This window comes from Bison bison, unplaced genomic scaffold, assembly GCF_000754665.1.
Source record: "Bison bison bison isolate TAMUID 2011002044 unplaced genomic scaffold, Bison_UMD1.0 scf7180017864305, whole genome shotgun sequence".
Taxonomy (NCBI): domain Eukaryota; kingdom Metazoa; phylum Chordata; class Mammalia; order Artiodactyla; family Bovidae; genus Bison; species Bison bison.
Window position 1 is genome coordinate 769484 of NW_011494877.1, and position 16224 is coordinate 785707.

General features: G+C 41.0%; 1 protein-coding gene across 1 annotated transcript in view; it reads left to right on the forward strand.

Moving 5' to 3' along the window:
• Positions 1 to 16224, forward strand: part of PBX1 (pre-B-cell leukemia homeobox 1) — a 298117-nt gene that overhangs the window by 249043 nt on the left and 32850 nt on the right. The window contains exons 5-7 of the mRNA XM_010851970.1: positions 4465 to 4624; positions 11738 to 11850; positions 13159 to 13248. Of these exons, the coding sequence (XP_010850272.1) occupies positions 4465 to 4624; positions 11738 to 11850; positions 13159 to 13248 (363 nt within the window). The remainder of the gene's footprint in view (positions 1 to 4464; positions 4625 to 11737; positions 11851 to 13158; positions 13249 to 16224) is intronic.

Consider the following 16224-nt stretch of genomic DNA (forward strand, 5'->3'; position numbering starts at 1 on the left):
AGGCAAGTTTTATATGTATCTACTTTTTTTTTTTTTTTGGCTACACCACGTGGCTTGAGGAATCTTAGTTCCCCGAGCAGAGATTGAACCTGGCCCCTTGACAGTAAAAGTGCTAAGTTCTAACCACTGAACCAGGGAATTCCCATCTACATTTTGTCTACTCAGAGAATCCATCCATACTTCTTATTTGATCTGAACCTCAAATGCCACCACCAGTCTCAATTGAGACCAGTAGTGATAGTTCTGAAATCTCTCAGAGAAAGTTTTCCTCAGAATTATGTCACGTGCCAAAGAATTAGATGTGCTGCTGTTTACAAAAAGGGTGGGGGTGAGGGGGAACTGGAGAGAAGAGGCCTACTTTAGCAGGAAACTTCACTTAACATTTTCCAAAAGAAGTAGATGCTGTTTTGTGAGCATCTATACTTCTTGATGGAGAAGGCAGTGGCACCCCACTCCAGTACTCTTGCCTGGAAAATCCCATGGACGGAGGAGCCTGGTGGGCTGCAGTCCATGGGGTCACGAAGAGTCGGACACTTACTGAGCGACTTCAGTTTCACTTTTCATTTTCACGCATTGGAGAAGGAAATGGCAACCCACTCTAGTGTTCTTGCCTGGAGAATCCCAGGGACGGTGGAGCCTGGTGGGCTGCCATCTATGGGGTCGCACAAAGTCAGACACGACTGAAGCAACTTAGCAGCAGCAGCAGCATACTTCTTGAACTGAAGCCTGGCTTCCGCTGCTCCCCGCCAGTGCTGATTCCTTCAGCCTGTGTTTAGCTTAAGCAGAAGTGGGTCTAGTCAGAATAAAGAACTCCACACAGAGGGTCTGCAATGAAGAGGTTGCCAGCACACTGTGGGTGATTTTGCAGGAGTCTCAAAAACCTCCTTTCAGATAAGTTAGAAGCGATTGCCTCATCCTTTTCAACTTGGACCTTCCTCAGGTTCTTGGACCCAACTGAAGGTCGTTTCTAGTCTTGGCAACCCTAGGAAAGTGGAACATCAGTGGTCTAAATTCAGGTGGTCTGGTATTATCTTAAGTTTCTAACCATTCTTGTCCAAATCTAGACCCAGTGTCCACAAGAAAAGATAGCTGATGTTTTTTGATACTTGCTGCATTTTTGCAGAATAGTTCCAGGTATGAACCACATCACAAACAGTGACTTTCAGTCATGGGGTATTCTGCTATTAACGTTGAAAATCATTATATTGTTGGAATTCAAAATCTGGGACTTGGAATTCCAAATCCCTACTGAAATAGAATGAATTTTCCAGGATCTAGTCTGCATTGTATCTGAATAAAAAAAAATGGAATCTTGGTCTATTCCAACAACCTTTGCATCCTTCATTATGGAAATCCAGGGTGCAAATAGTTGTTCACGGAAGTGATTTATACATGTTTTGCATCACCTTTGTCCTTCCCCCATCCATCCCAAGGCCATATCATTCTACATTCCCCATTACATCACTTCTTCCCAATCATAACCAGACTGTTTTACCATTGCTGAACAAGTTTCAGTGGGAAACAGTATGGTATCATAGAAAGAACCTTTGCTAGGAGCATGTTGACCCATGCTGAGTCAACCATGGGATTTTAGGGAACTCGCTCTTTTAGGAACTTGCTCTTTTAGGGGTTTTTGTCGCCCCATCTATCAGTCATGGTTGGTTGGACCACATGATATACTAAATCTCTGTCCCTTGTTCTCAAATCTGGTAGATGGCTTTGACTATTATCTTGGGTTTTTTGTTTTGTTTGTTTCTTTGGGTTAATAATAACCCCTCCATCTTGAAATTCTCCTACTTTGGCTTCCTTGACATTGTTCTCTCTGGAGTTTCCTCCTTCCTCTTAGGGCACTCCTGCTCAGTCTTCTTAGAGGGTCTCCCATCTCTACGTATCCTGAAAGTATTGTCCTTTCTTTAGCCCCATCTCATCATGTCCTAGCCCAGTAACTATATTCTGACATATTTTTTTAATTCACTTACTAATTTGATTCTCAAGTGAAAATATGTTCATACACAGAAACCTCCATATGTTTATATAGATATATGTGTGTACATATATATAGATACAGATAGATAAGGGTATATCTGAATCACTGTGCTGCACACTTAGCCCTAACACAATATTGTAAATCAACTATACTTTATTGTTTTTTAATTTCTTGGGTCTCACCCCAGTCCTGAATAAGAATTCCTGTTGGGAAGGAGGGCCTTCCCCGGTGGCACAGTGGGAAAGAGTCCACCTGCCAACACAGGAGATGTGGGCTCGATCCTTGGGCTCGGAAGATCCCTTGGAGAAGGAAATGGCAACGCACTCCAGTATTCTTGCCTGGAAAACCTCATGAACAGAGGAGCCTGGCGGGCTGCAGTCTGTGGGTCACAAAGAGTCAGACACGACTGAGCACACGCGTGTGAATGGGGAGTGGGAAGGAGAAGAGGAAGCTCGGACTCTGTCTTAATAAGCCGTCCAAGAGCCCCTGACTTTGAAACTTTGAAAAGCACTGTTCTACATGCTTAATTGGAGTGATGCCCTCCTTGCTCACAGCTGCAAATATATTTCTCTTAGAATATCCCCACGAGACTTCTCTACTAGAGCACCAAACTCATATATCTCACTTTCCACCAGACTTCACCGTGGCTCTAGCCATGCGGGATTGTTCAGAATGTGAATCAAGCCTCTCCCTGAGAATCTGCGATTCCTTCTGCATTAGTTGTCTCAGACTGTCAGTCATCTATATATCTCTAGTACCCAGCACATAGTAGACCCTTGTCAGTGACTCTTGAACAATGAATCAATTATCGAAAGCACTGTTTCTATACATTGTTGAGGGCATATGATATCCCCCTAGTGGTCATGTAGGAAATGCCTGAATTGACCCAGCATCTTCCCTGTATATGAGGATCTGTTCTCCTGTAGAGGTAATCATCTAGGAATGGTCCGTTTTCCCCCCTTTTCCTTCTCACTTTCTCTCATGTAACTGACCACAAGCATTTCCTTTCCTCCTCAAAAGTCATTCCAAACTATCTTCATCTTTCCCACTTTCTTCCAGCTCATCCAGTTGCCTCCGAAAAAAAATTCTCCCTACCTCTCTTCCTTTCTGTTCCACTTAAAAGTAAAAACCCAACCATGATTATGATTGATTCCTATGAATAGTGAAAATTACATCAAGAAAAACATATGAGTTTGAGAATGAAATTAGATAGGCAGCAGTCCTTAAATGGACTCAGAAGTGTCTTTCTCTCCTAGTTTGACCCTTACTGTAGGCACCAGCATTTACAATAAATGAACCTTTTTCTGAATTTATTTTCTCTTGTTTACTAATATTTCAATGATATGGTTTGATTTTTACAACAGAGGCTTGTCATTTCTGCTATAGAATAAGCATTTAGATCTATTAGGGGATAGCCCTATAAGATTTAAAATTTAGCTAATGCACTTAAAAAATAAGTGTAGTTTTGCAAGAGTTTTCTTTATCTGCCATTGTTGGGATAAATTAAGTTACATGTAAAGCTACGGTACATGTGTTACCAACTTTTCCTTTCCTCATCAAATTCATGGTTTGTTTTGTAATTGTATAAAATCATAACATTTTAGTTTGAAGTCACATCTGGAATATGGAGTATGAAACTCTTCCTAAAGCAGGAATCATGGGAATAAAACTTGAATTTCACTGTGTTTCCACTTGTCTCTGGCAGAGGTCTTGGTGTAAAGGGAACGGGTAAGAATCAAGCCAGGACAGCCACTGTGAGCCATGTGAAGAAAATAAATTAACAAATGAAAGTAAATTAGGTTTATTTTGTGTTTTGGCATTAACATTTAAAGCCTGAAATGCAAAGGAATAATCAGTGCTATGCTTCAGATTTTCCTTATGTAGATAACACCAAGCTTTACACAAAATACTTAGTGAAATTTATTGGATTGAATTATATTGATCCTAAGGTCAGTAGTAGTACAGTGCAGCTAAGAACCTAGTCCATATTAAAGTTACTTAACTAATAAAAATGGGAAATTAATCCATCCATGAAAGCATCCATATGTTGATCTAGATTTATATGGATATTTAAAGGTCTGTGTATTTTGATTGCCTAGAGTCAGCTTTAGCATTGGTAAGTAACAGGCATTTCTCCTGAAATGCTAAGTTTTTTTAGTCATATATTTACGAGGTAAGCAGATTTAAAATGCTTGCCCTAAAGTAAAATGGTCCTAGTTAAATGAGCAGCTCCTCCATAGAAAAATCTTTGTCACAATGGTTTTCTTAGATTGTGTTATATTAAGCAAGAGAATCTCATTTTATATAATTGTTCCTCTGCAAGCACTTTCTTCAGGTCTTATCATTGATATTGAGAAATCAGAGCTAGGATAAGACCAGTGAAGCCCATGTCTTCAACTCTCTCATAAGCTCTTTCTTCTGTGATGTTTATGCAGGAGGAAATGGTAAATTTCTCACCTTCTCTTAAATCTCTCTAGGTATCAAACTGGTTTGGAAATAAACGAATCCGGTACAAGAAGAACATAGGTAAATTTCAAGAGGAAGCCAATATTTATGCTGCCAAAACAGCTGTCACTGCTACCAATGTGTCAGCCCATGGAAGCCAAGCTAACTCACCCTCAACTCCCAACTCAGCTGGTTAGTGTTCTCTTTGATTTGGGGGAATGGTTCTCCATCTTTATGTGTGCCTTCCCAACATTGGGATTTTCTTGTTTTGGATGGGTTGATTTATGTGTTTGATTGTCTTTTTTATCATTGATACTACTTTGGGTTTTTCTTTTTATTTTCAAAAGGCAATGTGTTTTGCTGTGTATAAGACAGACTTGGCTGAGGGTTTGCAGTCATGTGTCTATTTAAGTTGGACAGAGGTAAATTGATTGGTTTTGATGAGGAGACCTCTAAATTCTCCTTTCAGAGATTTTAATAAGTAAACTTGACTTAATACTTTGCGACAGTCTCTTGGGGTTCACACATTTAGTTTGTCTCATATATCTATTTTGCTGTTCCCATCACACGATGTCTGAGTCATTTACTACCATAAATTCTATGCAGGAGTATCCACTCTTCTTTAAACATCTCATTAGAATGTTCTGGTCTGCAGAGCCAACTATGATTATTGCTATCAATTGTTTATTGTTGTTCTTCTTTACTGTTTTATTGTGTTGGTTTTCTTTATATAAACTACAAAGAAAATTGCCAGTCATTAATTCAAATGATCCAGATTCCAATTTTCCTATTATGGTATCTGTCATGTGCTATGCTCCTGATTTTATTTTAGTAAATGTGCATTGTATCACTAATTTCAGAGTTAAGGCTAACATAATATATTTTAGGAGTGTGCCAGTTCTTAAGTTCCACATGTGAAAAAAAAATCATCTATAATACCTAAAATATAACCTTGGTGTTTGTACTCTTGGTATTTGTGGAAGGTATCCATGTTGGTGCTTTTTTAAAGGGAAAACCAGAAATAGTTCTTATTATATAATTATGTATTAATAATATTAATAAAAAGCAGATTATAATATTTCTCCCCATAGTGAATCAGATGCATGGATTTTGGCTATGGGGTGCACGTTTAAGAAAATTGATGCCTTCGACTTTAAAAGGTCACAAATTTAAATGTGTTAGATCATAATATGATTTTTCAATCTAATTTCTAACATTTGGGGAGGTATGTGGTATCTTTGACCTCCCAGCTTGTTTGCCCACTAAAATAAGCTATCTTTCTGCCTTATGGTAGATTGTTATTGGAGACATGTAAGGCTCCACACACTAATGTTTTCTGTCAGCTTCTGGACACTTCTAATTTGTTATCATAAGGTTCTCCAAGTCACAGGGCTATACCGTCACAGACTTCTTTTGTTTAAATGGAATCATGCAAGAAGAATGGCCAGGGCTTTGTAAACATGGACATGGTAAAAGACAAGCAGAATTCAATCCAGTTTTACTTTATCCAGCACTCCAGATTAGGTAACCATAGGGAGCATATTTGCTCTTTGAGGTTTTGTGTGTGAGTGTGTATTTCCTTCTTTTCTCATCAAGGTTTTATTGACAAAGGATCAAGGCTAACAGGTTCAGTAACCAGAGAGTTTCCTTCTTTCCCATCTGGTCAATTATTAAGCATTTCAGACCCAACAGCACCAGTTGAATTGCACTGCTAGGCAGACATTTTCTGTCTTTGTGGAAGAAGTTTTATTCTGTCAACATTAGCAAAAACACACTCAACACTCTTGCAAAGGTTATCATAATGCAAAACAGATATCAAAATGACTTTTTCCTGTCCCTGATATATCTGCCTCGCAGATGGCTTAGCATGATTTATGACTAGTCCTTAGAAGGGCCCCATGGACTCCCTTCATTACTAAGTCCGTAACTTCTTTATTCTTTCCTAAAGCACTTAAAAAGAGAAAAGTAAGCATTTTAACCCCCTCGTCTGTGTTTAAGAATTATGTTGGCTCTCCTGGAATGTCAGTCTATGATTACAGTTTTCTGAGGAATTTTTCTGGTGGCTTAACCTTCATGTGACTATTCTGAGCACAAAGTAAATTATTATGGAAAATTTGAGCTAAGCTTTCCAGTGGTGCCTAAGTTGTTGGAAGTAATATGCAGAGAAATCCCTTTGTATTTTTCTAAAATAGAGACAAAAGAAAATACTATTGTATATGTGCAATAGCATGAATTTTAAAAGATAACTGTTTTAACAAGAAAAGTTATAAATGGGTTTTTCTTTGCTCTTAACACAACCCAAATCTCTACTCAGATAAAGGGAGAACTTTCACCTTTTCACATAGTGTGTTGATAATGTTGTATACCAGCTCCTTGGTAATGATGTCAAAGAGTAAATGATAACTAATATAGCAAGTTTTACATAAGAGGGTAGTAAGTGAAAATATATTTCTTTTGAGTTTGAAGTCCAGAGTTCTGAAACCTGGAAACTTTTTATATCCTCAGTATCGAAGCAGGAGTTTTTCCCAGAAGCTTTACTAAATATAAATACTTATTTCTACTGCAAGATATTTTGCAAGTAAATCTTCTTCCTTATAGAGGCTTTTGTGTGGAGAGCAGTATTTCACCATCTTTATTTAGGCCACTTCTAAATATTCCTGATTGTTGTTATATGCCCAGCCTCCTATTTCCTTAGGCGTGATTCATAAAAGTCACACAGGGCTAAGTCCTGTGAGGAATTAGCAAGCATTTAGAGATACTTGGAATACTTCATATTTTATGCCAGCAGAGCTGGGCAAAATGGATGGAACAAGGATGAAGAATAGAAAGAAGACAAGAAAATTAATTGTTTTGAAAAAAAAAAATGGGGACCAATTGAAGCACGAGTTATAACCCTGGATCCATAATTCTTCTGGAGTGAACTAAAGTGATGCCTTTTCAATTTCTTATTTTTGATGGAATGATGAAAGCAAGAGTTAATATCTCAGAAAAATAAGGCCCTTTTAGGAAGGCTAGATTATCTACTGGGAAGAGTTGGAGAACTTTTTAATATCCAAGAAGAAAGAAATTGGCTTGTGGGTTATAGATATTTTCTGTAGCATGGTATCAACATTGATATCTTATCAGAATCTTTGCTTAGCTCAGCAGTCCCTGTTTTTTTGAGGCTCAGAACCCATAGATTAAATTATTTTGCTTAGCTTTGTGTGTGTGTGTGTCAAGGAAAACAGGAGATTCAGCTGTGACAGCTCTTCCTCCAACACTATAGTGGCAAGCTCTAAACTCTTTGGTATATTCTTATTGTACTCCTGAAAGGAAGTTTGGTGTTCTGAGGGATTGGTGGAAGATTATCATATTAAAATCTCTGGACGCTGGCTTCCTAACAGGAGTTGATACATGGTACACATGGCTGGAGAGGAGGTGACACAGCCAGAGAAGTTTACTGACACTTGCACTAAATCTACAGATACCTGCATGGTTTTGTTTTTTAAAACCAATTGAAAGAATTTATTCCATTGATGTTTTCTGCTGTGTTCCTTCTTCCCATGTTTCTACCCTTAATTTCTAAGTGGAAGATGAAAACATAGCCTCCTGGAATTGGAGCTCTGGACATGTACAACTACTAAAGGGATTTCATACTGGACTAAATAAACATTCCCTCTTGTACTTTGCGCTGAGTAGAAAGTAACAATGATTATTTGGTTTTGAGAGGGGAAAATCATAGAAAATAGAGAAATGAGCATGATAGAGTTGAGCTTACATTGAGCAAACACGCTCTGTCTTCCAGCCTTCAAATAGTATGGGAGTCCAGTCTGATCAGACTGGCTATCTAATATGTGAGGCTTTGATGTCTAGACTGCAGAACTTAAAGCAATACTTGCCATTCGTCTGCTTCCTAAAAATGCTCTGAGTTATAATGAACTAATATTTTTAAATGCCTTGAGTTCCTTAGGAAGGAAAAGGAAATTCATTTTTGTTTTAGGTCATTGGTTCTCAGTTGGGGTAAACTTGACATTTTTGGCTGTCACAGTCATCTGGGGTAGGTGTTCCTGGCACCTGTTTGACCATCTTATAATACATAAGATATTCCTCCGCAACGAAGAATTATCGGATCGAAAATGTAAACAGTGCCAAGGTCAAGAAACTCTGCTTTAGATTTATTTATTTAAAATCTAAACTCTGGGTTTAGATTTTATGATTATTATACTTTTTTTTTTTGGATTTTGAGTTTAGCTGAGTTTTTGTTTTTGTTTTCTGAAGAAATTTAATTCTGGAAACTCTTTAGAGTAAAAATAGTGTGTTCAGGAAATTGTCTTATGAAAATGGATGTTAACACATCTCCACGTTGTGTTTGAGTGAGCAAATGCATCAAAATCCATAGGTGATCTATTACTTCTCTGTTTAATTGAGTTCAAATTTAGTTTTGTATATGCCCCCAATGTCTAGATTACAAAGTAAATGACCCACTTGCCTCCCTCCCCAAGCCAAATTCAGAACCATTTAAATGGTAAACATGTCTTAAACTGTGCTTCTAGTCTTTGCCATTACTTTATAGCCACCGGCAGGTAAGGGTTCAGACTGACATTCTCAGCAAGCCAGGTAATTCTGTGTTAGTTCTTTGAGAATTTCACAGCACCTCTGAGAGAGCCCACTTCCTATTCCAGGAGGTTATCCAATCTAGTATAAGTTCTTCCCAACTTCCAGTGCCAGATGAAGAATGTGTCTTCCCATCATTATTTAGATTTTTGTGTGGACTTGTGTCTGCTTTATTGCAGTATTCATGGCACCTAGTCTCTTCCCTCAGTGCCATCACTGCCTCTAGATACTTATCAGAGAAGCAGAAACCATGGCGCTGTTGTACACGGATGTGCAGAGACAATGAAATGCTGAAACAGGATGTCCAAAAGCACAGGGACTCCTCCTGCAATTACTGCTCTGATTCAAATGCATTTGTACATGAAGTACATTGATATGCGCATATTTGTCTCTATGTACATTAGGCAGCCAGACATATTTACAATTTATCTATGCACATATATTTTTTTAAATCATCTGTGTCAATTGCAGTGTCTGTCTTGTAAATGGCACATTCCGTGCCTTCATGGTTCTATGGATGCCATGTTCCTTGGCATCAACATAGCCCTTTGGGGCTTTCTTCCATTTCTCAGTCTGTGTGCTAATTTCCAATAAAGAGTCAACCAAGCATATAGAGTGTATGTTTATTACATGGTATTTGGTTGGGAGAGAAATAGAATACCTGAGCTTCAAACTGAATACTCTCAGGGGAAAAAATCTGATTCATATCAACAACTATAATTTGGGTTCTTAGAGCTGCTGGGTCCTGACTCTGATGACATCTACATGTGAGCATATGTTGTAATACTATAAAGCTATTAAATACTATTTAGATTATGTTGCTGTGGTTGAAAGAAAGATGTGAGAGGGATGTAACTATAGATCATATATTATATATCTTAACATAAGAATGTGATCTGTGCTATGCACTACTTCACCTACATGTTAGGGAGGACTGTTTGTCAGATTTGCACCACATTAATGGAAGGAAAGTCCACACCAAAGCCTCCACCCACTGACTGGATGTAAACCATACCTGATCAGATCTTGTACTTATTTTGCCTAAGACCCCACTTTTCTAGTTCGTTTCAGATAAACTAAACCTAGAAGTGTGTGCCACATGACATACACAAGACATGTTGCAGAGCCATGAGAATGGCATAGTTCTTTGGATGGTGCTTGCCTTGTCCCCTACCCTTCAAAGCAGCTCCTTTTTCACAGGAGAAGGAAGTAAGAGTAGAGGATCTGTCCACATAGCAGAATATTAATACTGAGCTGGTTGCTTGCGTATGGATTAACACCCCAAAGAACAAAGCAGGAAGGAGGTGTTTCTTAACTTGAGGTTTTCCCCAGGTAAATTGTCCTCAAGTAAATCATCTGGTCACTAAATGACTCTTGCCTTGGAAGGAGGAGGGTACCATAAAGAGTTAAGGAAAGTGGCAGAGTTTAGAAATCACTGCTAAATGGTCCTTCCATGGAACAAATAAACAAAAAAACCCTCCTGTTCTGCTTAGCTGCAGCTCTTCATGTGAGGTGAGGCAGCTCTCTAGGACAGCACAGATCCTCATCTTCGGAGAAAAGAAAGAGTCAGAGCTGGGGCATGAATCATTGTTGTGTGATTCCACACGGATGATGGTGGTCTCAGAACTCAAGGGCAGGAGTGCAATTTGAGCACTAAAGGGATGGAAAAAATAGGGTGGAACTGACCTGGGTCCCTGAGGTCTCTCCTTTTCCAGGCTAATGTCATGTTTTAACCAAACCTTGCACGTCGAGCTTTCTTTCCTAATGCGCTGAGCTGCACGATGACTTCAGAATAATAATAAGTTTTTCCACGGCCTTGTGTTTAGGTTGAGGCGGGGGGACTAGGTTTACCATAGTAGAACCAGTGGAACCCGGGTGGTGCCTACAGGCTGAGTCTGGGAGAAAACATCATCTCTAGGAGGTGAAAACAGATGGTTAAATGCTCTTCTGGAGACCCACTTGATCATTATTATTATGATTTCATATTTCATGCATGCCTGAGAATTCCTGGTTCAATTTCTGTCTCATCTTCCTCTAAAACGGCAGGTGGCAAGAAGAGCATATTATTCTCATTTATTTTTGCAGTCTTCGTGGCTCTCTTAGGCTGTTTGCCACCCAGAAGGGGACATCATCTTCTTTCTAGAAAATCAGGAATGTCAGTGACTTGTATCCCAGAGCCAGCCCTACTGTGCAGCGTTGCCTTCGTGCCCTCCCACCCCCAGGTGCTGCTCCCCACATGAGGGTAGATGGTTGTAGCAGTAGTTTATTTAGAATCTAGCTGACAGCTCAGGTGCTCCATCATGGTGGCAGAAGTATCATTGACCAGCCCATAGTCTCCAGCTCATGGTCCCCCAGCCAGTCCCAGAATTTTAGAGGCATGAAAGAGAGATCCAGGGGCTGGAGGCTGTCTCCAGTTCAAACAGACCAAGTTGAGAAGAATACATGTTTCCTTTCTCAGCTTAAAGTTGCTAAGGGGAAGCAGTCCTACAGGCAACTTGCAGGGAGATGTGGGCTTTACATAACATGAACGATATGCACCCTTTATTGCTTGCTCTGTTCTTCATGCTACTAACCAGACTCTGTTGATATTGTTTTGATTTTAGTTTTGTTTGGGGGGGTTGCTTTGCATGTCATTCTTCCTCTTGGCTGTTAGTTGCGGGGGTTGAGCCTTTTCCTTTCTGTGATTCAGGTGCCTCACTCTTTCCTTTCCAGGTTCTTCCAGTTCTTTTAACATGTCAAACTCTGGAGATTTGTTCATGAGCGTGCAGTCACTCAATGGGGATTCTTACCAAGGGGCCCAGGTTGGAGCCAACGTGCAATCACAGGTAGGGACCCAGCCAATGTGCCGCCAGGTGAATGCCTTAGAGTCCAGGAGCCGTCAGTCGGACTGGCACTTCCTGCTTCTGTCCAGACAGAAAGAGACAGAGAGAGATGTAGAGACCAAACCTTACCAACAACCAAACCAAAACAAAGACAACCACTGTCGTGGGGAATCTTGTCCACACTTTGTGAATGCATTTGGCTCTGGCTTGTCAGTCATACGAGGAAGGCAGGAAAGGAGCAAGTGCAGGGTGAGGTGACTGAGGCAAGTGGACCCAGTGTATTCTTTGCTCACAAAAGGGAAAGGAAGGAGTTCACTCTGTCGGCTTGCTTTCCAGGTTTCTTTCTGGTTTGTTGGTTTTTCCACACTCAACGTTTGCCCAATATGGAGGTCATTAATCACTAGGCGCATACCTAAGTATTTCAGGGTTTCATTTTAACCTTTAAAGATACCCAGTCAGGTTGACTAAACTCATCTTTGTAGTCATCCTTGAGGTCAAGGGACTTGAGTTTCTGGTGACAAGTCTGGTCCATGCTGGGAAACAAAACTCAAGTCGTGTGGCGTAAGCCCTCAGCACGCCTTAGTCAGCAGCTTGCCTTCATGACAACTCAGAAGCCATCCTTCTGTGTGAGCACACAGCCTGACGTGACGGGGTGAAGTTGTGTGCTCTGGGTCAGGGTCGCTAGGACGATTCTGACCCACGCCCACCCAGGGTCCCACCTGCGTGAGGAACAAGAAGCATTATGTGCCTGGAATACACCAGCTGGCTGGCGATTCAGCCCCTTGCTTTGGAAACATTGCCTGGCACCAAGTTTGAAGATACATAGTCAGGCTTTGTCCAAAAGACTAGACAACCGGCCATTATTTAAGTCCTCAAAAAGACAGCATTAGTCACACACTCTTCTCTCTGTGAGGCGGCTGGCTGGCCCTTCTAAACAGAACCTTGACTTTTATAAGCTCCTGAGCAAAGAAGTTGTATAGGACGATCTGGAAGGAAGGGAAAAATCTTTCAGCCTCCCCACTCACCCACTCCATCACCCAAACCCTGATGTCTTATGCAACAGTAGTTTCATTGTTGGGAAACCCAGCTTTCTTTGACCGTTTTTCTGTCTTGCTTACTAAGCTCAGAAAGGATAATGGATTTGGCAGAGAGTGGAGGCCCAGCCTCCTAATGGTTCCTTTCCCAGGAAGAATATCTCCAATGGTTGCGTTAATTTGGTGTGCCCAAACGGTAGCCTGTGTGCTGATGACCTGTGTCACTTACCTGCATCTCTCTGACTAATCTCCTCTCTGTTGTTGTTCATCCGTTTAGGTGGATACCCTTCGCCATGTTATCAGCCAGACAGGAGGATACAGTGACGGACTCGCAGCCAGTCAGATGTACAGTCCGCAGGGCATCAGTGTAAGAAAACAAGGCTCCCCCCACCCTTTGTTTCTATTCTATCACTGCCAATTATTTCAAAGCCATAGGGCTCAGAATGCCACTTAGTGGGACTTATCTTAGCTTTACGGTCACCTAGTTTCTTGTTTCTGTATCAGTCATGCCATCGGCAGCATTCTACCCTCAAAAAAAGTGGCGATTGGGCAGGCTTCATGCAGGCAGCTGGCGTCTAGGGCTGTCACACACAATCAGTGTTTGCATGGCACCTGCGGCCACATGCTTTCAGCTGAGAGGGGCTGCCAAACAGGTGACACCTTGTACAGTGGTAGGAGATGTCGCCACAAGCAGGGACCTGAGAACCTGATGGGGAAGGGCCGGTAACCGGAATCCCCTGCATCCTGGTCTGTGGTCTTTAACAAAACACCTTTCTCCAATCTAAAGATGATTTAAAAAAAATTAACACAGAGTCTGGCGAGGTTGAAGGGGTGGGGAGGGGTGCAGACCATCTTCTACTTGTTCTTGGGTGCACTGGCGGCTCCTGACTAGCATGAAAATTCATAGCGACAAGCTATGTCGCACAGAGTGAAATCGATCAGACAGACACAAGGAGAACCGAGTGTAGATTTGGGACAGCAATCCAACTTGATTTCTCAGATCAATCGTCCGCTATCTCAGCAGCGGTGACAGCAAGCTGGGACAAGAGGGCAGTCTGGAAAAGGAGGCTGTTCTTTGGATCAGGGGTGATTTCCTAGGCTTTTAGAGGTCATGAGATGCTCCAGTAGAACTACTGGCTCAGAACTAACTAAGAAAACTGTGATTGGATGACAGTGAGGATTTTCTTTTTTGTTTCTGTTGTTGGGATTAAAATACATGGGGACGGAAGGAAGGAAAGGTGGGCATTGTATATTAGTGTAATCCTCGCCTATACTAATTGAGGTATGGCATCTGCAATGAAAATACTGAGAGCTTTTCAGTTCTACATTGGTGAAATTGTACATGACAATGGCCAGACTGGAAGGAAACAAGAGGGTACCAGCTGTTTCATCAGATGAGGAATGGTTGAAAAAAATTAGGAATTCTTAACCTATTAAAGAGAAGGTTTGATGGTAAGTAATAGTTAGAGACATGCTGTCATCTCTGAGATATTGGCTTCATTCTGAATGATCTAAAGGGAGTAGGGTAGAATCCTGAGTAGAAACATTTTACTTCAACATTGGAGGGGCCTTTTTTACAGTCAGTGCTGTCCAAAGAAGGGGTCTATTGCCTATGGAAGCCAAGGATTCCCTATCATTGGAGCATGCAGGCATGGTTTGGCTAAGTATTAATACTTGGTCAGGATGTTGTGGAAGAGGGTTAAGTACCAGGTGGTAACTGTCTTGGTGACTTTCAAGGCCTCTTCCAAGTAAGAATTCTTTATTTTCTACCTTCCTTTGGCAAAATATCCTCTGAATTTCTATAATATTTGTCAAGTTCCTCTCTGGGAGGGAAGTAGGAGGTCAAAGCTGACCCTATTAAACATACTCTAGGCACCTTTGTCTGTTTTTTAGAAAGTTTCCAGAGCAGAAGGATTTTTCCCTTCTTGTGCTTATACTAATTATTATTCTTATATTCATGGCTGACTTGCTAGGTGCCTGCTTAGAAAAATCCAAGACAGTATGATGGAGAATTCTCTTCTCAAAAATGGATTCCAAATGAATTAAGTTGTTCTTTGTTGGGGGAGGGGGATTTGTTCAAGTGCGTAGGCATGTATACATTGCCTGGAACTTTTTGAGCTGGAATATAGGTCTTTCCAGGAAAAGTTTTGCTCTGTGTGTAAGTGGATGAGAGGAACATGATGAAGGAAAAGAGTGTGGGGAGGAGACTGCGGGCACACTCAGAACGAGAACTGAAGAAACTCTACGTGACTGGGCAGGAAGTTGGGCTGACAGTTCTGCTATTTGGCATCTTTCCTAATTGAGCAGAAGAGAGCCGCCCTCAGACTCAGGGGGCTCACCATGGGCCCCTCTGACGTCATCTGGTGGGCTGGGAATCATTTCTGAAATAGTGTAACCACACATGTGCAGACTATTATGTCTGATTACATAAACCTACCACAAAAAACTGGGCTGGAAAATGCCACTTGAAAGAGTCTCATTTTGCATTAATTTTTTTCCCCTGTGAACTGTGTTTATTTTATTTCAGGGTCTTTAGTACACAGGGTAAATGAATCAAAGGCTGATCATGATATGGTCTGGTCTTTTGGTATCAATTTTAAGTTGTGTCACCTGCAGGAGACTAAGCTTGTCAGAGCTATTTTTAGAGAGTGGTATTAGATGCCGAGACATGCGTATGTACAGAGAGGGGTACTGGCTGCTAGGAGGAGAGAGAGAGAAAAAGGAGTGAGATGAGAAGAGACAAGGACAGGAATGAAAGATTTGAGCCAAGGAATAAAAATAAACAATTCCAAAACCCAAGGAGGCAATGGAATTCCCAGCTGGGCTCTGGATTGTGTTTCACTCGGCGGAGGACATTTTCTGGGCAGCCTTTATCTGCTCTCCTGACTAGGTTTTACAGCACCCACATCTTATCCAACCAGCGTCTGTTTTAAATCTCATGGAGTTCAGACCACTTGCATTAACTCAGCCCATGTAGCAATGGGGTCACAATGTGTAGTGGTAAGAACCCTGCGCTGGGAGCTGAGAGACTCTGGTCCTTGTTACTCACATGTGTCCATGGACAGACATCAAACCTTGTCTTTATAAAATGGAGGTAGGAATTCCCACTCTTAATTCCTTCATGGCTGCTTTAGGGGAAATGAGAAAATAGGTAGGAAAGGGCTTGGCAAAGCATCAGTTGTTCCACATGAGTGCAGATGAAATGTTGTAAGTGATAACTTTCTAATTTGACCTTTTTCCTCTGTGTGAGCGGTTTTTCCAGTAGGTAGTTTCTAGTAGAAGGCAATGGCACCCCATTCCAGTACTCTTGCCTGGAAAATCCCATGGATGGAGGAGCCTGGTA